We start from the raw sequence: 23,328 nt of genomic DNA on the forward strand, positions 1-23,328 counted from the left end.
GGATGTAGCAAACACACACCCATGGGGTGCGGATGAATTTGAATTTCGGGTCAACAGTGAGTAATTTTCGTGTGTGTGTCTCAGGCCATGTAAAAATTATTGTTTATCGGAAATTCAGGTTTAACTAGGTGCCGGTGTTTGATCCGGCCGCTCTAGGCACAGAGACACTCTGGCAGGGGAAGGGGTGCGAGAACCCCCAGGGCGGCGGTGGGTGCTGGAGCCTGCAGGCGTGCATGGCTGGACGGCTGACGGATGGACTGACTGCCGGGGACATGGAATTCTGTGCAGGACACCCGCGCCAGCACTTCCCTGCGTGCGCGGGCCTGGCCCCACACAGCGCGCGGCGGCTTCCCTCTCCCGGGCCTTAGGGGAGGGAGTCTCCCGTTACCGTGGCAACTCCCTCCTGCCGCCTGCTCACAACCGTGTGAATCACACCCCTGCCAGGCGGTCCGATTTTCCCCTTTCTAGCCCCATTTTCCCTCCCCGCGCTCGGACCGGAGCAGGGCCGGTGCCAGTCTGGCCCGGGCCGGGCTCGGGGCCGCGCGGCCGGGCGCGAAGTTTGGGCCCCAGAGCCGGGGCGCCCTGTCCCCCGCGCGCACCCGGCCCGCTCTTCAAAGGCCCCTCAGAAACGCAAGGGGCCGGCGCAGAGCCACACACGGACGGCAGTTTTATGAGAAAATGCAGATAAAGAGCCCGGCGGTAGGGCCATATGTTCCCCATAATCTCCAAAGCCGTCACTTCAATTAGAGCCTCCCCCGAGTTCTAATGCCCGATCCTGAGTAAACAAGCCGCCCTGAAAGAAGGACTCGGTTTCCAATTAAAAGTGTCCTAACATCGCCGCTTGCCTTAATTCCCGCCGAGCACAGCCCCGCGCGGGCGGAGGCGCGGCCGGGTCGCGGGGAGGTCGTCGCCGGTCCGCGCCGCCCGCGCCGCCGCGCGTTCCCAGGTGACGTCAGGCGGCCGGGATTAGGCCGTCCCTGCGCTCCCCGCGCCGCGCCGCGGAGTTAATTAAAAGTAATGCCACGGTAAATCCGCCGGCTCTCCGCGCGGAGCCGCGCCTGCGGACCGGCCCGCGGGGGGTGGCTTCGCGAGGCGGGTGCTGGGGCTCGGTGCGCGCGCGCACGCGGGTGCCTGGGTGCGTCCGGGTGCGCGCGCGCGCGCGCGGGTGCCTGGGTGCGTCTGGGTGCGCGCGCACGTGGGTGCCTGGGTGCGCGCGCGCGTGGGTGCCTGGGTGCGTCCGGGTGCGCGCGCGCGTGCGTGTGGGTGCCTGGGTGCGTCCGGGTGCGCGCGCGCGTGTGGGTGCCTGGGTGCGCGAGCGCGCGGGTGCCTGGGTGTGTCCGGGTGCGCGCGCGCGTGTGGGTGCCTGGGTGCGTCCGGGTGCGCGCGCGGAAAGGGTGGGCACGTCGATGTTTGGAGCCCGAGATCACCTTCCCCCGTCTCGTCCGAGCCTCCACCCTGTCGCAGGCCTTCGCAGAGACGGACGCACGGACAGACGTGCCACCTGAACCGTGCCTGCCCTTTGGTTCCCAGAGCCTGAGCTAAGTCCTGGCTTGCTTTTAGCTCCCCGGGCCACGGATGCCACTTCCTGCATGGTCTCCCCACGCTGCTCGCTCTCTCTCCTGCATGCCCTGGCCTTGAGAATTGTAAGGGCACAAATAAATGGTGGCCAGATGTGAGGTTATTTAACTATCAGGAGAGCAACACCTCCTGGCATTCTTTAGGAGCTTTTTGGAGTGCTGAAGAGTGCTGAATCTGAGCACTGCAGGCCCTTCGACCCCTGCATTATGGCATTCTGAAAACGAAGTTTCTATGGATGTTTTCTGTTCAGCAGAACCGGTTGAAAGTTGCCCGGTTTCAGATGGGAGCGTGATTGTTAGATTAACTTCCTGGCCTGCTCTCCATGCCATGAAAGAATCAAAGGATTGAAGCCATTATCTGAAAAATTCCAGAAACATCAATAAGCAGAAAATCCTGGCTAGATCATTCAAATGCAAATGGTTTTCCTTCTTTCATGAATTATCTACCCAAGTAATTACTTTAGTTTTTAGTTTGGCCTTGGCGGTGAAGACCTCAGAGAATTAGTCTCACTAAGTCCATGACTGTTTGTTTATTCCTTACTCTCTGATTGATGTTAACTAAATTAAATTGAGGCCGGTTCGGCAAACATGGTGAAGGCCTATCTGTATCTGTCAGACGCTGGGTTAGATACTGATGGTTACAAGGGGAAGGGGAACTACCTCTGTGTTCTAGGCACTCAGGTTCCTCAGTGGGTGAGAAACTCCCATAACAAAGTAATTGTGATAAAATATAAGATACACGATTGTTATAGCAGAGATACAAAGTGCTATGGGATCATAGAGATAGGAGCAATGATTTCCCTTAGGGTTTGCATATGTGTATTAGGGCAGAGAACCCGAAACTATCTGGAAAATGCTTATCAATGGATGACACTGAAGCTAGGACTGGACAGAGTGGGTAATTTGTAGGCAATGAGAGGCAGATGAGTATGTTGTTAGAAAGATGGTATAGCTTAGCCTGTGCTGAGCTGCAGAGTGGGATTGTATCCAGGCATGGGAGAGAGGGCTGGATTGTAGTGTTCTTCTGGGGCACCGAGATCCTGGTGTTAGGGAGTGGTGAGATTTATGCCAAAATGTGAAGGGTTTTGTATATCTTATTTGAATATATTCTGATGGTTGTGGAAAGTCTGATCAGAAATGTGTAAACGGGGCTGTGATGTTACTCAATCTGTTCTTTTTTTTCCCCCAAAAGTGAAGTAGGGAGATGGATAGGAGTTGGGTAACATCGCAGGCTGGGAAGGTGAGCCGGAAGCTACTGCCGTGTTCCTTCCAAGTGAGAGGTGAAGTTTGGACCTTCACGAGTTAGAGGTCTCAGAGAATGCATCCATTCATCGTATTCCTTCAGTACTTAGTGTCCCCCTACTATGTGGCAGGCGTCATTCTGAGTGCTGGGGATACAGCGGTGAACAAAACAGGCCAGCACCTGCCCTCAGAGAGCTTAAATTCTAGAATTTAAATGGCTGTGAAATATAGGAAGAGAGGTTGAAATTGAGGGAGACCTTGAGGTTTCTAAATTGTATGAATAGTGATGTCACAGAAGAGATAGAAAGCTCGGGAAAGAAAGATGGATGTAGACAGTGAATTCAGGTGGGCATGGTATGGTGAGTTTGAAGGTAAATTTTGGAGACCATGTGGATGTGGACGTCTGGTGGGCAGTGGAACACAAGGATCTGGGGTTCAGGAGAGAGGTCAGAGGTGGATTTGAGAATCACAGAAAACCTGAAGCTTTCAAAAACTGTGTAGTTTTCAACCAGTGTCTCTACTGATGCAGTTGTCTGAGTCTTCTGGCTATGGGAAAACAAACGAACGTGTGAGGCTTGTGTAAGGCAGTATATATAAAGTGTTTGTCATGGTACCGGGTGCAAAGTAAATGCTCAGCGAAGGGAATTCATTATTCTACATAAGTGTGGGGTACTTCTGCTGGTCCTTCAGGCACCCTATCACACACTGGGAAGGGAGAGTGAGGAAATCCGAGAAGTGGTGACACTCCAAGGACATCTTCCTGACTCACCAAAGTGCCCTTTTCATATGGTTGGGAAGCTGCATATTAGGCTGCTTGACAGTGACGCAGGGAGCCACAGCTGGCATTACCTAATCTAATAGCTGGGGTGTGACCAGAGGGAATTTGGGTTCTTGAAGGAGGGACAAAGGACACCAGACACAATGTCTGCAAAGTGGAATGTGCCGAGGGGAATGTGACATTAGCTCTAGCACTTTCCCCAAGAATTAGTTTGGATTGGGAATATGAAGCAGTCAGTTTAGTTTGAGTTGTGTTTATTTTCTTCTTAAACAACCACCTGCAACTTGGGAAGCGCTTCATCTTTCCTAAAAACAGACCAGGCAATGAAAAAAAAAGTACAGAAAATGTCCACCCTCCGCCACTCCTTCCCTTCCTAGTGTCTCATGGCTCTCCAGGACCCTGTGCACCTACTTACTCCCCATTGCCTGTAAGGGAGATCCACGGAGACTTAGTTTTCCCTTCGAGAGGCTGGTAGAACCATGTGCTGGCATTTCTGATGCTTTTCCAAATTTTGAGAAAAGCAATGGGAAATGCCTCCCTCTCTTTGGTGAACTCTGGGTCTCTGAGCCCAGACGTAGTAACTCGCAGTGAATGAGAAGGCCTCAGGACAGGGCTGCAGATCTCCCCCAAGGTGGCATGGCACCCTTGGGCCTCTATGCCTTCGTCCGGGGCCATTTGCTGCTGCAGCACAGGGGTGTATCCCTGGCACTCCCCACTCATGGACCTGGGTGTCTCAATCCCAATTCATTTTCTTTGACCTTGGGTGCACCCAAGGAACATGGTGCATTCTTGTGGGACAGCGGAAAGCGGTTTTTTCCTTCTCTGTGTCTGAGAGAACCCCTTTGAGTGTGCTTTGTCAGACACATAAAACATACTAGTTTTAGTCACTGTTGTGCCCTCTGTGCGTTTGGATAGTCTGTGTAGGAAAATTTCTAGTAATAACAGGTTTGTAATCATTAAGGTTCCAGAAAGTTGGAAAAAACTTGTCTCAGAGCATCTCAAGGGTTAGAAGTCTCAAATTATAAGCTTGGGACTTTTTTTTTTTTTTCCAGAACACGTAAAAAAGCCTGTTTAAAACTGTTTGAGGAGGGGAAAAAGGATAATTCAGATATAACAACACCTGTGATTTTGCACCAAAGACAGCTTCATGGGAACCCAATTAACCAGTTAACTAGAACTTGCAATGAATCAGAGGAACCCTTCTTTAGTACAGTTGTCCCTCAGTATGCTCGGGGGATTGGTTCCAAAATCCGGTCATACTCAAGTACTGCGGCCTCGAGAAGCCTGCCTATTCAAAAACTCAGCCCTCTGTACAAGCGTGGTTTGCATCCGGTGAATACTGTGTTTTCCATCTTCATTTGGTTGAAAAAAGTCCCATATAAGTGGACCAGCCAAGTTCAAACTCATGTTGTTCAAGGGCCAACTTTATAAAGAAGGAATTAATCAGAAACTAAGCTGGTATCAAATAACAACCTTGAGGAAGTGTTTTCCAGAGTTAGTCCCCTCGGCCCAATCTCCTATACTTTCTACATGTGCAGTTGTACAAAGCAATTGCTTACGTTTCAGACAGTGCCCCTCAGGACTGGTCAAACGATCAAGAACCATCACACACACAAAAGGACTACTTATGTCTACGAGTTCTGGCTAGTGAGCCAGGAAGATGGAGTAATTTACTCTAGAAAACCTTTTTTCAGCAAATGTTAAGTGTTGGTGCTCAACCTCTTGGACTGAGTGTGTGGAGTTCATGAGGACAGCACGTTCCCTGGGCGGCGGGCAGGTGTTCACCATTCTGCTCATCTCCTGCCACCTGTCGTCATAGGACACTTGACGTGGTACAAGAGCACTGGATCTGAGCCAAGAGACTTGGAGCCTAGACTTGGAGCTACTAGGCTGGGGTATGGTCTTGAGTAAGCTCCTTTACCCATCTGGGACTCAGTTTCCTCCTCTGAGGAAAGGTGAATTAAGTTGTTTGTCTAGATGTTCTCCAAGTTTCTTTATTCTTGGATGCTGCACTTTTCCCCAGCATGTTCCACCAAGGGGAAGCTGGAGGGTAAGTCATAAGTCTACATTCATGTGATGGTTTGTGAGCCATGGGGCAGAGCAGTGGAAATCTGTCGATTTCACTTATCTCAGACCGTAGAGAAAGTTATTACTTACTTATATGTAGGGCTGGTCCTGCCATCAGGAAAAAAGAAACTTGAGAAGTTCATGGGAGAATGTTAGGACTCAGATTACCACCTAGACGGCATATTTGGGGATTTCCTTAGGCATTTGTCTAAGTAATAGCTTCTCAAGCTATTCACATTAAATCGTTATAATCAAAATTAAATTAGAAAAAATCATTATGGACTCAGAGCGTAAGCTTAGAGATTTTGGTTCACTACCATAAACACCGTCTCAGAAGATTCCTGTCTTAGTCTCCTCAGGCAGCCATAACACATTACCACAAACAGGGTGGCCTATAAATAACAGACATTTATTTCTCAGAGTTCTGGTGGCTGGAAGTCTGAGCTCAGGGTACCATCTTGGTTGGGTTCTGGTGAGGGCTCTCTTCTGGGTTGCAGACTGCTGACTTTTCATTGTATCCTCACATGGTGTAAAGAGAGTGAGAGAGCTCTCTGCAGTCCCTTTCAAAGGGTGCTGATTCCATTCCTAATGCCTGTCCCCTAATGATCTAATGACCCCTCACAAAGTCCCACCTGTTAAGACCATCACTATGGGGCTTAGGATTTCAACATATGGATTTGGAGGGGATACAAATATTTAGTCTGTAATAGTCTCAATCAACATTTCTCAAAATGAGCACTATTAACTTTTTTGGTGGGGCAATTTGCTATTTTGCATTTATGGCCCCATCCACTAACAACTAGAAAAAGAGCCTTCATCCCTTTGCAAATGCCCCTGAGAGGCAGAACGTTCCCAATTGAGAATCAATAGTCAACAAATCCAGACAGTGGATTTGTTAATATTTTCATTTCCAGATATAGAAGATAATGTTGAAAGTTATCTAGGACATCATCTATCCCAACTCCCTTGTGCCTAGTGGAGGAAATTGAGGTTAAGTGCCTTGTCCGAGGCCACGTTATAGTTCGTGGTAGTATCAGGCTTTCTCCCACCCACGTAGGACTCTTGTGCTACCTCCTTTAGTGTCATATAAACACGACCAAAGAGATATTTGGGAACATGTGAAGGAGTTGGGACTCATAATGGAAATGTGGGGGGCCACCTATGATGCCTATTAATGGATGCCCTCCCCAAGGTCCCAAACCTTGGTGTTTTCTAGAATGAGCGGCTCCTTAAACAGTTTATGTGGTTTAAGAGGATTTGGGTGCCTAAAGCAGAGCTGATGCCATATTTCATATTCTAAGACACTTTTTTGGGGGTTGTATTGTAATATATCCATAATTGGGGTCTGACTCACAGTTGACGTGATGAGAAAGCATGGCATCAAAGTTTAATTGGCCGCATTTCTTTCTTTCTTGGTGGTCCATAAAATAATGACAGGTTTTGCAATTAAAGGTAGTTTATATTTGATGAAATCTGATAGATCATATCCAGGAAAGGCTGCAGGGTTCATTCTGATTTTAACTATTCCTAGAGGTGATGTTGCATGTGGTACAATCTGTCTTTTTAATTGTTTGGTCTGTATATGTCACAGCAGTACGGATATTGGAGACAAATTCAAGAGAAGCTCTATAAGCAAAATGATAAGCTGTCCGGTTTCTCTCTGTGGTCTCTGGAATAAGTTTCCTTTAAAGTCCTGTCTGTCTGTGGCCTCTAGGATCTGGCCATGGTGCTGACCGCTCATAGAACGTTAGGACTAATTTCCAGCGAACTCTGGACCTAACGTCTAAATCCTGGGGAAAATGTTTGCCACGTCTCGTCACCTAACTACTGCTCTGGTATAAGCTAGTTCCAAGGACGGTAGCAAAGGGAACTAACTTAGTTGAGCTAACTTAGTTTTCAGCATGGCTAGTGAAATGGAGTATGTGGACATGCTTACCTGGCAAATGAAGGGACGATTGCCAAACCTGTGAAATTTGTTGTCCCTCTCAAGAACTTAATCATCCAGGGGACAACCTGGAGAGAAGAAACAACTGTCAACATTTAAAACAGAATGAATTTAATACAGAACATTGGCTACACAGCTGTTGGGATCGTTGAGATGCAAACAGAGCAGGTAAGACAATCTATGCATTAGGCAACAAAGGGAAGCTGCTACTACCCCTAAGCTGAGGGACAGAGTGAGGAGGTGATATAACTTCTGGGGACATCTGGTCCCCAGCTGAAGCTGTGGTGGCTCTTTCAGGCGTGAGTTGCTGCCACGGAGGAGATACAAACGCTGCCAGAGACATCTCACAAGGCAGAGACACGGACGTACTGTGGTTCCTCCCTTTTCTCTGACTTCTTTGTAAATCCTCTCATTGGCTGAACCCAGGCGGATGCAGCAGCCTGCAAGGGTCAGCTCCTGGGCAGCGCAAGGAGACCAACGGAAGGCAAGGAATGCACCTGAGAGGATGGCACCTAACCCAGGAAACCCGTACAATAGACGAGGAAGAAAATTAGAGGCATCTAAGATAGTGGAAAGAGAATTAAAAATCAACATTTGTTCAGAAAAGTTGGAGCCTCTTTTTTGCATAGAGAGAAGGACTTCCAGAGTGGGAGGGCGCAAAGTGTGTAAGAAAGCCCTGACCCAGGCAGGGACTGGGCTTCTACTCTGATCTCTGCCACTCACTGGCTGTGGCCTCCCCTTGTACTTAGAATAAATGTGAAGTCCCTGTCTTGGCCCGTGTGCCCTGCCATGATCTGGCATCTGCCTCCTCCCCTCCCCTCGTACCTTTCTCCCCTTCATGGTCTGTGACCTGCTGTAATGGCTGAGCACACCGAACACATTCCTGTCCCTCTGCCCAGGACACTCTGCCCTGAGCCCTTCACTCGGCTTGCTCTTTCTTGTCACCTTCAAATGTCACCTTCTCCACAGGGTCTGGATCCCCAAGAGGCCTGGCCACTTGTCTTAGTCCGTTTCGTGTTGCTATAAAAGAATACTTGAGGCTGGGTAATTTATAGAGAAAAAATTTATTTAGCATGCAGTTCTGCAGGATGAGGTGTTCAAGGGCATGGCCTTGGCTTCAAGGTGGTGGTGAAGGTCAAGGTCAATGGGGAGGCAGGCATGTTTGAAGAGAGGGAAACCTGAGGAGCATCCTGTCTGTGTAACAACCCACTCTTGAGGGAACTAGTCCATTCTTGAGAGAACTAATCCTGGAGGACTCACTCACGACCACGAGAATGGCACCAAGCCATTCGTGCGGAATCCACACCCGTGACTCGCACACCTCCCACCAGGCCCCACCTCCCGACACCGCCACACTGGGGGCCAGATCTCAGCAGAGCTTGGGTGGATACAAGCAAACCATATCCAAACCACAGCACCGTTCTACCTGAAGCAACATCCTCACTACCGATTTCCCCGTCACTCGCACTGTTTCCAATCTCTGCTTACTGCTTTTCACTGTTGCAGTTTTGTGTAGAGTCTAAAATGACCAAGATCATTCTTTATTTACTAATCTTCCCCAAAGAAAGGTACGTTCCACAAGACTAAGGGGTCTTTTCTGTCTTGTTGACCGCGGTATTCCCAGTACCTAGAACGACGATTGCTGCGACATTACATAGGGTCAGTAAATGTTTGCTGAAGGCACCGCTGAAAGAACACCTTTAAATGGTATTATCGGCATCTGCCTGTGTGACTATCTCCCTTGCTTGTGGCCATTTCCCCCCCTTTCATTTCTTCCTCTTTTAAAAAATAGAAACAAAAATGTTTGGTAATTTCTCATGCTAATAAGACCCTCTTTGATAGGGTATGTGACATTGTTTAGTTGTGACTAAGAATACTAATGGTGTGAATTTCTTGAGTGTTTACTATGTGCCCAGGAAACACATTTGGGGAAATTAAGCAATCTGTTCCCCAAAGAGCCAGCACTGACCCCAGGTCTCTTTGGCTCCCAAACCCTAGCCTGCTCTTAACCATTTCATTCTGTTGGCTCTGGGTTTTAGAAAACTGAAATGCAAGACTCTTGCTTATTGTCTCTGCTCACCCCTCCTCCACCATCCACACTCCTGTCTGCTATCTTGTGCTAGAATGTTTTTGCTTCATCCTTTAAATTTATTTTTCTTAAATCCACTCTATTCTTGCTACACGTCTTCTTGAGGAGGCCTGCCCTGATCCCCTGTCTGTGAGCACGCTAGCTGCTCCTCCATGGCATTCCCCCAGCATCCTGTCCTTCATCAAAACACTTCTCAGCCTGGTTTATAAAGGCCTGCTAGCCTGTCATCTCCTCCACTAGACTGTAAATTCTCTGAGGCAGGGACTCTGTCTTGTTCATGGATGTATATTAAACACTTTGCAAAATAAATATTTTTAGATGAATATGAGAATGATGGAAGTATGAGGACCTTCTATGTACTGCAAAATATTTATTTATCCCTAAAAATAAAGCATCTGTAAAACTAAGAATTCCTTCAATGGGAAAATAAAATTCAGCTTCACAGAAGTTTGGTCCATGTACAACTTCTCAGACGCACATCTGTTATATGGAGCAAGGCATCTGATGCCAAGGGGAGCTGTGTCGACTTAGAACCCGACAGCAAGGCCACACCCAACCCCTCTTGAGCAGCTGCTGTCCTAGCACCTCAGCCACCTACACCTCCCAAAGCTCTGTGGCACCTGCGATGGCAAGTTCTTTCTCCTTTGCCAAGGTTCCTGATAATCTTTTGCTCCAGCTCTTACTGGCGTAGGTGGAAATGAAACAGCTGACCAGGAGGGAGGACTCGTTTAAAGACTTGATCTAGGACGCTAAGCTAAGCAGGTGCATTTGATGACATTTGTGCTTTGTGAAAGATGCATGGCTTTGCAGTCATCTGAGTCTTGCAACAGAAGGACTGCTCAGCACTTTGCCTCAATCCTGGAGGAGGCGATAATGAATAGAGGTGGAAGAGAGCAACTTGAGTGTGAGGGTATAGGAGGGATGAATTAGGATGCAGAGTCCTTTCAGGGGGGCTCACTTACCAGCTGGGGTACCCCTGGCTCCAGTGCCTAGTAGCTGTTCCACCTGACAAAGGAGGGGAGAACTCTAGAGCTTGGCAGTGTACTTCACCACCTTGCACACCGAGGGCCAGCCCTGTTCATGACCGTCTTAGGTTACCATGAACTTATCCTCACCTTTTCCTCCAGGCATACCATGATTTTATTTTCTTTTTTTGAGACACGGTCTTGTGCTGTCACCCAGGCTAGAATGCAGTGGCATCATCACAGCTCACAGCAACCCCAAACTCCTGGGCTCAAGGGATCCTCCTGCCTCAGCCTCCCAAGTAGCTGGGACTACAGGTGCACACCACCATGCTTGGCTAATTTTTTCTGTTTTTGGTAGAGGTGGGGTCTCGCTCTTGCTCAGGGTCATCTTGAACTCCTGGCCTCAAGCAGTCCTCCCACTTCAGCCTCCCAAAGTGCTGGGATTATAAGCATGAGCCACTGCACCCAGCCTATGCCATAATTTTTAAAGAGGAAAACATGCTTTTTAAAACATAGTTTCCATTCTCCCCTAATTGTCAAAACTAGCAGGAATCAATCTGAAGAGTTGGTTGAAATAGTTGAAAAGGTATGAAATTCTCTGTTCACTGAAAGTAAGAATGTGCTGCGGTTGTTCACCCCTCTCCAGAAGCTCCTGCAGACCTCCTTGTGTGTGCCTGCAGGGCTGGGGTGGGGAAAGAGGGAGGGAGGAACATTCTGGACCGCTTATCTCAAAGTGTGGTTTCTGGACTAGCAGCATCAGCATCATCTGGGAGATTATTAGAAATGGGGAGCAACAGACCCCCTCCTGGACCCACGGAATCAGAAGCTCTGGGGTGGGCCCAGCAATCTGTGTTTTAACTAGCCCTCCAGGTGATTTGGGGGCATGCTTAATTTAAGAACCACTGCTTTAGGGTCTAGACTATAATTACGGTGGTCTTATGTTCGGGGTAATAGTATTTTTCTTCCAACTCCTATTTCAACAATAAACTCTATACAAGTAATGACAGGATTGGGAAAAAGAGTCTTTACTGTTAGAAATTCAAGGCTAACATAGTACATGAAATGTTTGAGATGGCACCGTTAGCAATGATTTCATCAACATCAAGAGCATCTTGGGACACCCAGTTTCAATTAAGGGTAATAACCATAAGTACTTTCCAAATGGTTGTAATGGAGTTCACCGCACACAAGTATACTCAGTTTACAGTTAATTTAGAGCAAGCTCCCCTCACAAAAGACATTTATGCTTTCCTTGCCTAATCTTGTGTTCTCACCCGTGAAGAACCGTGGCTGTGGGAAAGTCTACTGAAGATCTCTCAGTGATGGGGGCAGCCCAGCCTGCCAGGGCTCAGGCCCCCTGGCCAAGCACTCCCCTCCTTCCTTCCTGCAGGCCGACCTTGGAGACCACGTGTTCCAGTCGCGGGAGGACTGGCTGGACAACAAATTGTCCATTGCACGTGCTCCACGCACGGGGCTGTCCTCCCTCTGGGCCCAGTTTCCATTTTCTCTCCAGTCTTCCTCCTTCCTCTCTCTAACCCTAATTATCGTAATTTTGGGTTTCTCTATTTTCATGACCTGCTCCTCTATCTTCCTGTGGAAACGTAACTGGGTAGGGACCAATGAAGCAGTGGACCGTCGGTAGGATCAATATCCACGTGAAAAGGGAAATTCAGATTGGAGTTCAAGGGAAATAAATTTCACTCCAGCTGAGCCTCAGCTATGGGGGTAGCCAATAATTCTTCAGTAATTTCTATAGTTGCAATAAGTTGGTTGATGTTGGTGAACACATTTGTGAAAAAATGGAAAGACAGGACTTTGCAGTGTGCTTGCATAGTCAGCGTGACCTTTGGCTTATTTCTGTTCGTTCTGTATTAATTGAACATAAACTATTTAATAGCTAATTAGTAATCTCCTGAGTGCTCCGTGTGGTGCTGTGTTGTGGAGGATAAAAAGATCACTTAGATTTGATTTCTGTTTTCTAGAAGCTTATTCTATTTATATGAAAGATCCATAAAATTATAATGACGATGATAGTTAGCCAGCATTGAAGTTCTTACCATGAGCCATAGGTGCCATAAACACTGTACACAAATTGTCTCATTTAATTCTTATCATCATCTTGTTGGGTAGGTGCTTTCAACCCCATTGTAAAGATGGGAACATCAAGACTCAATGCAGAGGGAACTTGGTCAAGACCATTAGTTAGTAAATGATGGAGCCAAATATTTGAGTCCAAACCACTGCTTGTGATCACTCTGCCATTCTCTAGTGGTATGTCATAACAGAATCTGTATATTAGTCTCGTGCACTATTGTTTGTTTTGAAAAATGTGCCTTGGAGCTTATAATATTGTTTTCTTCTGAAATGGTTGGAGAATAAGGTAGGACAACATATCCGATTGTCTTCTAATTTTAATGTACTTGAATAAAGTATTTGAGATAGACAAACATTAGACAAACGTGTGCTGTGGATATTCAGAAAGGGAACTGAGGGAGGCTTCAAGGAGAAGGTAGAGTTGGACGTTTGAGTTGGCACAGAGTTATGAACCCACCAAAGGGGCTTCCTCGCTCCCCCAGTCATTCTTTAGCCCATTGCTCTATTTTCGTTTCTTCCTGGCATTTAACGTTGCCAAAGACTAGACTATGTTTTTCTTTATTTATTCACTGTCTTCTCCTACTAGATGTAGGAAGGCAGAGCCTTCACCGATCTTGGCCTCTCCTTATCCTGTGTCTAGAAGAGTAGCTGCACACACTAGGCACACTCTGGATGGAGTTGCTGAATGATGAAAATTTCCCTATGAGGAGTTTGAGTTTTATAGACAGTGAGGAGATGTGGTAAGTTCATGGACCGCCAAGAAGCATGATAAAAATGTATAAAATATATTACATTTCCATTACAATTTTTTTCAAAGTGTTTTTAACTACTCTATTTGTATTGAATTCATAACAGTCCTATCAGGGTAGCTTGGCAGGTCTTTATTCCCCTGGTTTTACAAATGAGGAAGGTAGGGCTCAGAGAGGGTAGGTCATTTACCTTAGGTCACACAGCTGGTGAGTAGTGGAGGTAAGAACAAAGGCTAGGTGTCTGACCCCGCTTCTCCCTGCTCTTTTCAGATTGCCTGTCAGTGGTTTGTGGAACGGACTGGGTGGAGTGTGAAGGAACAGACCCGGCTGGGTATTGGCCTCAGTTTACCTCTCCAGACCAGCAGAAGGCCTGATTAGAGCGGGGGTGTCTAGGCCAAAAGCTCAAGCAGTCTGATCAGCTGTGGGCATCCAGGCCACCTCTCTCTGTCCTTATGGCCACAGTGAATGTGACCAGGGAGGATTCACTTTACAATGAGAACATTTAGAGTGTTAGTCAGTCACCCCAACTCCCCAGCCACCTAGAGGATTGTTATCCTGGTATTTTTCAATATTGAGGGATAATTAACCCTTTGTCTTCCAATTCTGCCTAGAAACAATTTAATTTTCTCAGATAATTTAACCTCCAAAAGACTAGTAATTAATACAGCCAAATTGGACTACTCTGAAGAGAGATGGTATTCAACCCACTTAAGTCACTTCCTAAATGGGAGCACACACAGTCAAACCTTATTAATATAAACCTAATGCAATGCCATGCACGTAATACTCCAGGCCTGGTGAACCACAGGGCAGCTGGATTAATGAGCTTTTATCTAGACTGGGCTCCGAGCCCCAAATATCTGAATCGGCTTGTTACGAGCTTCACGGGCTCCCTCTCAGAGGCCAGCCAAAGCAAAGCAGAACACGTTAGGCTTCTCATTTAGTATATTTAGCCGTGCTGGATTGGAGAGCGGTGACGTGGCCATAGAGGAATCTCCCGCTATTCCGACTGTCAGTATTTGCAGTGCCTGACCCTCTCCGCATAGGCACACTCCGCATTTACACCTGTGCTCATCAGTTGGCCTGCATGTGGCTGTGCTTTTATTGGACAGGAAGGAGAGAGGGATGGGAAAATTCAGAGAGGGAAAGATGGAGAGGAAGTGTGTGTGTGTGTGTGTGTGTGTGTGTGTGTGTAGGGGGAGGGGGAGAGGCAGGGTAGTGTTAGCTTAAGATCTATTCAAAGTGAAGAGGCCTGAAACCGATGCAACGCAACAGCAACTCCACCAGTCAGCACCGGTCCTGTGCTGTTTCCCTGCACGCCTCCCACGCAAAGGTCCCCCTTCACGGGCACCAGCCAGCTGGGGAAAGCGAAAGGAGAGGCACCCAGGCCGTGGCCGGCTGCCAGCGCTCACAGAGTGGAGACACCCGGCTGCCCTTCGGGGCCTGCCTGGCCGTCTGAGCTGGAATGCCCTGCCCCTGACCTGCCCGGCCCCTCCCTCTGCATGGCGCAGAAACCCCCCTCTGCAGTGGACATCTCCCAACACAGGTGTCTTTCTTGGGACACTTCACCTACGGCCTGACTCAGGGGTGCAGCTTGGCTTCTGTCTGCTCCTCTCTTGAAATGCTTAGCACACTGTGATCGATGGGGACCTTCCCTGAGCTTGCCCTGCTGGAGCCTGGGCAGTGTGGGCAGGGAGGGAGAAGAGAGGGTCTGGGGAGACATGGGGATTTAAAATAAGCTCTGTCCCTACTGGACTGAAAAGAATGGCTTTTCCAGCCGGCGCTCAGGTTCCGTGTTTATACCCCGCCTCCCTCCCTTTCTTTCCTCACTCTTTAATAACAGCCACACCGCAGTGGATAGCACCTGCTCTTCTGCAACAACCAGGCATCCCTGGATCTTCACAACAGCCCTGCCAGGCAGGCCAGGCAGGCAGAGGCGGAGTGGGGGTAGGAGAAAGAGCTTCCCAGCTGTGTGCCTTTGGGCAAAAGGTCTCCTCACTTTCTTCCTGGGCCTCAGTTTACTCGTCTGTAAAAAAAAAAAATGATAGCAATGCATTTCCTGCCTTCTAGGGTGGTAGTAGAAACAGTGAAACAATGCAACTGTAAAACAATGCCATGCCACGTATCAGGTAAGTAGAAGGAATTTTTATATCATCTTGTAGATAAAGAAACTGAGTTTTAGAGATGTGAGGAGTTTTATTCAAGGATACACAGTTTAGTAGCAAAATTGGGACTAGAATCCAGGTCTCCCACTTTGTGCTCAGAGTTACTTTCCACCACTCCGCGTGCCCTTCCCGTATGAAGAATGATCTCCCAGTGGTTGGTGAGAGGCAGAGCATCTGATTTTCCCCATGCTTGGGCCGAGGCGTGCACGGGTGACTGTGGTTTGCTGACGCACTCACTCTCTGGCCCTCCCTCCAGGCCACAGGTCTGAACACCTGCCTCCTCCCCCCGGGCTTTCCAAGCCCACTCTTCCCTGACCTGTGAGCCCCCTTCGTTCACTAACTTCTCTGGCTAATTGACGCTCCTCTTTCCTAAATGCTCGCATTTTTATTTCCAGTTTTTACTATGCCTGAAGAACTTAACTATTTTATATTCTTTATTGCTCCTAAATGCTAACTCTGACTCTGTTTTCTGTTCCTTAAGAGCAAGGGGTTTATTCTTCTATCCTTCATTATGATCTTTATGATCCCTGGCGGTACGCAGGGCAGTGCCGGGCGTACAGTGGCAGGCGGGGAGAGTTTGCATCGTGAGCCTCCCTTCCCGGATCAGCGGCTGGCTCCCGTGCCGTAAAATGCCCTTTCTCTCCTTGTCTACCCAGCAACTTCTGCTCATCTTTTGTGTTATTCCGTTTTAGCCCAGGGGACATCTGGCGCCGTGTGCCCGTCCTTAGTCCCCTCCCCTGACTCCTCTGTTCCGAGCTATCATTATTTTGGTGCTGGGTCTTTCTCCTCTGCGAATCCGAGATCTCTGGGAGAGCAGAGGCTGCGTCGTCATCATCTCCGGATCCCAGCATCGTCCTTGTGCAGAGCCCCACGCAAGAGCCTGCAGTAAATACTTATTGAGCGCAAGATGAGGGGAACAAGTTCCAAGTCCCATCTTTTACTGGAAACAGTTTTTGTTCTGAGTTGGGATCTCCTCGAAGAACTATGTGTACGGCAGTTGCAAAACAGTGGCTGCATGGACTTTGCTTCTCTGAAGAGCTGCACTTACTGCCTCTGGGATTTTCGGTGCTGCTTTGAGTTCACTGCGTCCAGAGCTGGCCACTGCTGTTCTCGGGGAGCATGGATTCCAGGCCTGTAGTGCAGGGCAGTGGCTGAAACAGCTTCCTCTGCATCCCGTCTTCACAAATTCCTCCCTTCTATCTTTGCCTCCTCCCTCCACCCACAACAAACCCCAGACCCTTCCTCTCCTCTCCGAATCTGAAAGGCATTTATGAGGCTCGTCACTGGGGAAGCATCTGAGGCCCATTCCCGCCCCTCCCTCCCCTAGCATGAGGGTCTCTCGTCCCCCTCCCTCGCCCTGGCCTCCTGGGCCGAGCGCAGATATCTCTTGCCCCGTTTATGGGCTGCTGGGATGTTTCCAACAACCTGAGACGAATCTCCAAGGCCCCACAGGTAGTGCCGCTCCGTCCCGAGGCCATAAACCACGGCTGGGTCTTTCATCTGGCGTTGCTTATGTCATACACGAGTGGGAGGAACGGCCCTGAACCATTCCAGATTTTTTCTTTTTTACAAGAAAGGGGGAAAAAAAGGCCCTAAGAAACATGTCCGAACTTTGCACCGAGCGGATTCATCCCACTCTGGTAGGCTGTGTGTGGAGGCTCAATCACTGGACTTCCCCGCTACGGTCAGATGGATGCCGAGTCTGTGCCTAAGTGGCCCCCAGGGATGCCGACATTTGTTGTCAGAGAGCAGCGAGCCGCGTTCCTTTCATCTCCGCTGAGGGGTGTCAGCTTAAATTATGAGGGATCGCTGGGCCTGCCTCTGGGTGTGGGAGTCTCTGCAGCAGCGGGGCCGCCTCTCCCTCCGCTGTGCATCTCTGCTCTTTCAGGGTTTTTCCTCTTCCCTCCAGTTCTGCTGATTCTGAGAGAAATCTCCCAGCTCTTTTAGAATGTTCCTTCCCCTTGGGCAAACTGATACGTGCCTGTCTTAGGCGCTGCGTGTTTTCATGCAGAAGCCGGGATCCCAGTCAGGCAGGTCTGCCGTCTCCGAGGGAGAGGATGGGAGCCTCAGGGAACGTTCCGGGAACAGCTTGGAAACTCCCGAGAGAGTCCGAGGACACCATTCTGCCCACGATGTTGACAACGCAGAGGTCGGAAGCTGGGTGATAGTGATGGTCCGCATGCCTGGTGGCAGCTGGCTGGGGGCCCCTGTCTGCACTTTGAGAGGTGTCAAGAGGCCCCCTGCCCCTCTCTCTTCAGAATCTCTCTCGCTCAGATGGGCCGGGACACCCCAAATTCCACACTGGTGACTGTGAGGGCAGATGCATTTCTTATTAAATATTTATATGCTATTGACCGTGGGGGAGAACACATCAAACCGTGCTCACCACGGACTCCACGGTGTATCAGATGAGCAGAGCTTCCTGCCTGCGGTCAGGGCCGGGAAGAGGGGGACTTGGGACGTGTAAGTTTTGATGGAGAACAGGAGGTCAGGGGAGGTCCAGGGCAGGGGTGAGCAAACTACGGTATGCAGGCCAAATCTGGCTCGGTGCCTGTTTTTGAAATACAGTTTTTTTGGAACACGGCCATGCCCATTCATTTTGTCTGCGGCTGCTTTTGTGCTACAAGGAGTGGCAGAGTTGAGTAGCTGCGCTGCAGACCTAAAGCCCTGCGAACACTAAACCGTTAACTCTCTGGCATTTTACAGAGCAAGCTTGTAGGCTCCTGCTGTAGAGCATGAAGTGCTTCCTAGAAGGCAAAATGGGGGACCTGAGGAAAGAAGAGAGCGTGAGATATCGAACCGCAGAAAGGAGGAATCAGAGGGAGAAAATGCACCACGAAAATGACAGAAACTCTCCTAAACAAACCACGACTGCTACCACTTCTCCTTCTCCTTCTTTTCTTCCTCCTTCCCCTTCTTCTTTCCCTCTCTGCCTCCTCCTCCTCCTCTGCCTCCTTCTAAAAACAAACACACTTTCCTCTCTCTCTTCTTACAAGGGTTTGGAGAGGATGAATGAGCAGCTGGCTGTGTCCTCCAAAAATGCGCACCAATGGCGGCCTCGGAGGTGGTCTCTTCCCCCCCTTCTCCATCGGTTCATGATGGGACAGCAGCTCTTTGGGGATGCGCACGTGTCCCAGGCAAGGCTGAGTACAGTGACAGCGCAGGAGGGCCCCAGGTGGCCCTCAGCCATCCTCCTCTGGGGCTCTGAACAAACTTCAGAAATCGCAGCTTCCTTCTAGAACAAGCCCTAGCTCCCTCTCTTTCTCTCCCTTCTCACAAGCACTCACATGCTCACATGCCACTGGCTGTCTGTATCAGCTGGGGTCATGTCTGCAAAGAGAGAGAAATGAGCACTTGTAGTGTTAAACCTTAACTCAGATCCCCACTGATGGGAGGTTGCTGTTAACTAAAACATGTATTCATCTCTTATGTTGGAAGAATATTAATGACGATTATTGTTATTGATTCAGCACCAGTCCCTTCTGGATGGTGCTAAACCCTTTATATACATCATCTCATTTGATAATTCCAATAACACTGCTATTTTCCCTGATGAGAAGATTGAGTTTTGAGAATGTGTTCCAAATCACACATCATAACTGCTGGAACCAGAATTTAAACTTGAGTTTGTATGACTCCAAAGCTCACGCTTGTAAGTACCATGTGACATGGCTTTCCTGGATAGTGTCAGCACGTCCGAACCATGATCATCCTTTCAGACTTTACCTTTTCGTCAGTTACATTATCCCACTCGTGCCTATACATTTGCATCAAACTATTGGAGGAATGACTGTCAGAGAATCAGACTGGCTCCGTAAGACATTTGCAAGTACCATTTTATTGACAAAACTGGCATAAGACATGAGGTTTTTGAAGATAATAAAATTGCATTTTACATTTGCATTGCAAGAGTGTTCTGTACTGTGCATTGCTCAGCCCTTGCAGGCCTGGCCCGCGGACTCAGTCCCTGTGTACGGCCTGCCTCGCCCGAGACCTGCGTGATCCTCCGGTGGGGTGTAGCCCCATTTCCTCAGAAATGTCCCTGAAGGCATCACCAGGGCCAGAGGAACATGCTTTTGACTCTGGGGAGTCCCCCTTGTTGAGAATCCTTGGTCTCACACCGGGATTTGGGGGGTCTCCCAGCAGTGGGGTGAGTGGGCCTACCAAGGGCCTAGCTGGGGCTTTCTTTTTTCTACATTTTATCCTCCTGTGGGATCTTCTTATTTTCCTGAGGCTTTTAGTTCTGAAGTGCTTGCTTTTTCCTGGCCATTCTGGAAACCTCCTTCTAGAAAGATTTTACAGGCCTTGATACCCAGGTGAGACTGAGATCCTCGTACTGCATCACCCCTGGGGAAGACCACCCTCAGGAAGATGCCTGAGCAGCCAGGCCTCATCAAGGGGACTCTTGTTTAACTCTCTTCTTTAATCTTTTGGGGTTTTTCATTTGTACTATTGAGAAGGATGGGGCAGAGGGAAAAGACACCCTTTTCCCAACCTCGATTGCAAGCCGCCTGCGTGCCAGGACCGTGCTAGCTGCTTTTGCACGTGACAGCGCTACTTCTGTGACACCCGCGGGCCGGGTGTCCCTGTCTTCTTCGTGCAGATGAGGAAACCGAGGGTCAGAGTGACATGCCGTGACTCGCATAGGGCTGTACTTACAACGAGGGGGCAGAACCGGGATGGAAACCTCGGTCTGCCGACCGCAGTCCCTTTTCAGTTACATTAAAAGGGTCGTGTCGTCAAGAACTCACAATGTGGTGTTCCCTTCACCTTCAAACTTGCATGTTTACATGTTCCTAGAAAGAAGAAACCATTGTCCTTTCAGATAAAATAAGCTTTCGGGCTCTGGCGGAGCCAAAAATCAGAACTCAGCTAATGTCAAAACTAAAAGAGCATATGCGAAGGAGCAGCCTTTCCAGAGGAGGTGGGAGCCAAGGAAGAGGATGTGTGGCTCGCACGCTCTGGGTCCCTCCTCTGGGCTTTCGCAGAGTGGCCAGGAGGGGCTGGCACGGGGGCAAGGCCTGGGGCAAAGGTTTTCACTGCAGGAAGGACAGCTGAGCTCTGTGAGGACCCAGAGATAAACGAGGTTCTTCTTAGGATCACTTGGGCATACAGCTACCTACGGCTTTTAATGCCAAAGGGAAAAAGAAGTCTCTCTCACTGGGGTATTTCCCAGACCCCAAAAGCTCCTCCTCAGGGGCGTGACGTCTGCGGATGCACGAGATACCCTGGAAAAGAACGTGATGCCCATTGGAGGCTTTGTTTCCTTAGATGTTACCCCGACACTGCTTATAGAGTTGAAGTAATTCACATAGTTGTAGTTACTTTCATAGAGCGTTATTTACTTTATAGATAAGAAATTTTGACTGATTATTAGAGTTACCTGTCCATACTCAGTTGTCTGCACCCGTAGGGACTCTAATGCTGGTTCTCTGTGGCCTTTTAAACAGCAGTATTTTCTACCACCTGGCAGTGGCCAGAATTTCAGACACAGTAGCTAGGAAGTTATAAGTAACTTCTCCAGGTCTAGTCCTGAAAAATGATAATCTAAGAAATGATATTGATAACCGATAATTACTGAGCACTTACTATATGCCAAGCAGCACTCTGAGTGTCTTATTGGTATAAACTCATTCAGTCCTCACCGCAACCCCAATGCAGTGGGTTCTCCTGTATCGCTATTCTGCAGATGAGTAAACTGAATCAGAGAGGTAAGTAACTTGCACAAGGCCACACAGCTAGTAAATGTCGAGCCGGGATGTCACACTGTGATGAAGCCCTGAGGTGTAATGTGGGTGTTCTGGTTCCTGCCTTTGGGTTTTAGGAGCCTGTTCTAAGTGCCTTCCTGGAAGCTTCCAAACCAATGCATGTAGGTTGATGCGCTCATACCTAAAGCCACCCCGGGAATGTGGACCCAAGGGCCTTGTTGCGGAATAAAATGTAGCTCTAGGAAGTGGCTCCTGGGGACTCACAGCATCGCTTTTTGCTCCTTCTAGGGAAAAGTGACGATGAAGAAAGTCTTTGCAAGTCGGCCCACGGGGCGGGGAAAGGAGCTGCTGAGGACGGCAAGGACCATAAACGCCCCAAACGTCCTAGGACCATCTTGACAACCCAGCAGAGGAGAGCTTTCAAGGCCTCGTTTGAAGTATCCTCCAAGCCCTGCAGGAAGGTACAGGAGGGAGGAGGGGAGGGAGGGACTGGGCCCACTTCTCCTCTGGGATCTCGGGGGGCACGGAGTTGGGGGGTCAGAGCAGTAAGGAAGGCCGTTCAGATGGACCCTGTGCATGTGGCCTTGAGCCCTTTGGAGACTCGGGGATCGTTAATCTATGGCCGGGGATGTACTGGAGTCTCCTCATGTTTTCCATGCATGAATCCCAACTCCAAATGGCCCCGGCTTGCACCTTTCATTTCCTGGAGAGCAGTGGGAACAATCATAATGATAATAATAGGTACCAGTCGTGCTGCAGACCAAGACGCTGTACCAAAGAGTATAAAAGTACAGTGGCTTGCAGTATGTACTCTTTTTTTGGTCTGGCTTGTTCCACTTGGTGGAGTGATTTTGGGATTCATCCAAGCTGTGGTTCATTCCTTTTTGTTGTTGAAGGGTATTGCGCTGTAGGGACATGCCGTGGTTGGCTTCTCCCCTCACCTGTTGATGGGCGTTTGGGTTGCATCCATTTGGGGCTGTTCAAAATAGGGCTGCTATGAACATTTGTGTAAAAAAAAAATACAGTGGCTCAATTAGATGGGAGTTTATTCTTCTCTGATGTCATAGTCCAGAGGTGAGCAAGCCAAGACTGGTGGGGTGGCTCTGTTATCCCTCACATGGGTCCAAAGGACTGCTCCAGTTGTCACCAGGGTGTAAAAAGAGGAAGTGGAGGGCAGCGGCTTTTTTAGAGGCATACCCAGGGGTTGCTCAAATCACTTCTACTCATATGTGTTGGCCAAAAGTTAGTCCTGCAGACACACTCCCTGCAAGGGAAGCTGGGAAATGAGTCTGTCTGGGTGACCACATGCCCTGCTAATACTTAGGGATTCACTTGCTGATTGGAGGAAGGAGAGAATGGATATTGGGGACAATTAGCCATCTCTGCCACACATAGCTGTGCCCATTTATTGAGTACTTGCCATTTATTGACTGCCTGCCATGTGCTGGGTACTACCTTTTACACAGTAAAAAGAAAAGAAAGAATATTCTTTATTGAAATTCATAAAGGAAATACATTGTAAAATTTTTTTAGCATTGCCTGCGTCCCTATTTGTATTAGTCAGCTTTGGCTGTGATTAAAAAACAACCCAAGGTCTTAGTGGCTCCCAACAAACATTTATTCCCTTCCCTGGGACTGTGCCTTGGCCCTGGCCCAGCAGGGCTCCGGTTCAGGCCTGCCCCACCGGCCTCTCTGTCAAAGGCCCAGGCTGAGAGAGCAGCGCCCTCCTGGTGCCTGCTGCTCCCCTGGGGACGGCAGAGGCGAGAGGCCAGGCCAAAGCAGGAAGCCCACTGGAAACCTTCGCTGGATACCACACACATCGCGTTCCATGGGCCAGAGCAAGGCGTGGGCTTAGCCCACCGTGGGTGCAGTGGCGAAGCATGCACCCTCCGTGGAGCAGAGGAGGGAAGGGTAGATACCTGTTGAACAATAGTACAGTCTGCTACAAC

The 23,328-nt window shown here is 49.0% G+C and overlaps 1 protein-coding gene across 1 annotated transcript in view; it reads left to right on the plus strand.

Moving 5' to 3' along the window:
- The window catches only part of LMX1A (LIM homeobox transcription factor 1 alpha), a 148,491-nt gene that overhangs the window by 116,703 nt on the left and 8,460 nt on the right, over positions 1–23,328 (plus strand). Inside the window, exon 4 of the mRNA XM_069479119.1 lies at positions 21,668–21,840. Coding sequence (XP_069335220.1) covers positions 21,668–21,840 — 173 coding nt within the window. The remainder of the gene's footprint in view (positions 1–21,667; positions 21,841–23,328) is intronic.

This window comes from Eulemur rufifrons, chromosome 8 (assembly GCF_041146395.1).
Source record: "Eulemur rufifrons isolate Redbay chromosome 8, OSU_ERuf_1, whole genome shotgun sequence".
Lineage (NCBI taxonomy): Eukaryota > Metazoa > Chordata > Mammalia > Primates > Lemuridae > Eulemur > Eulemur rufifrons.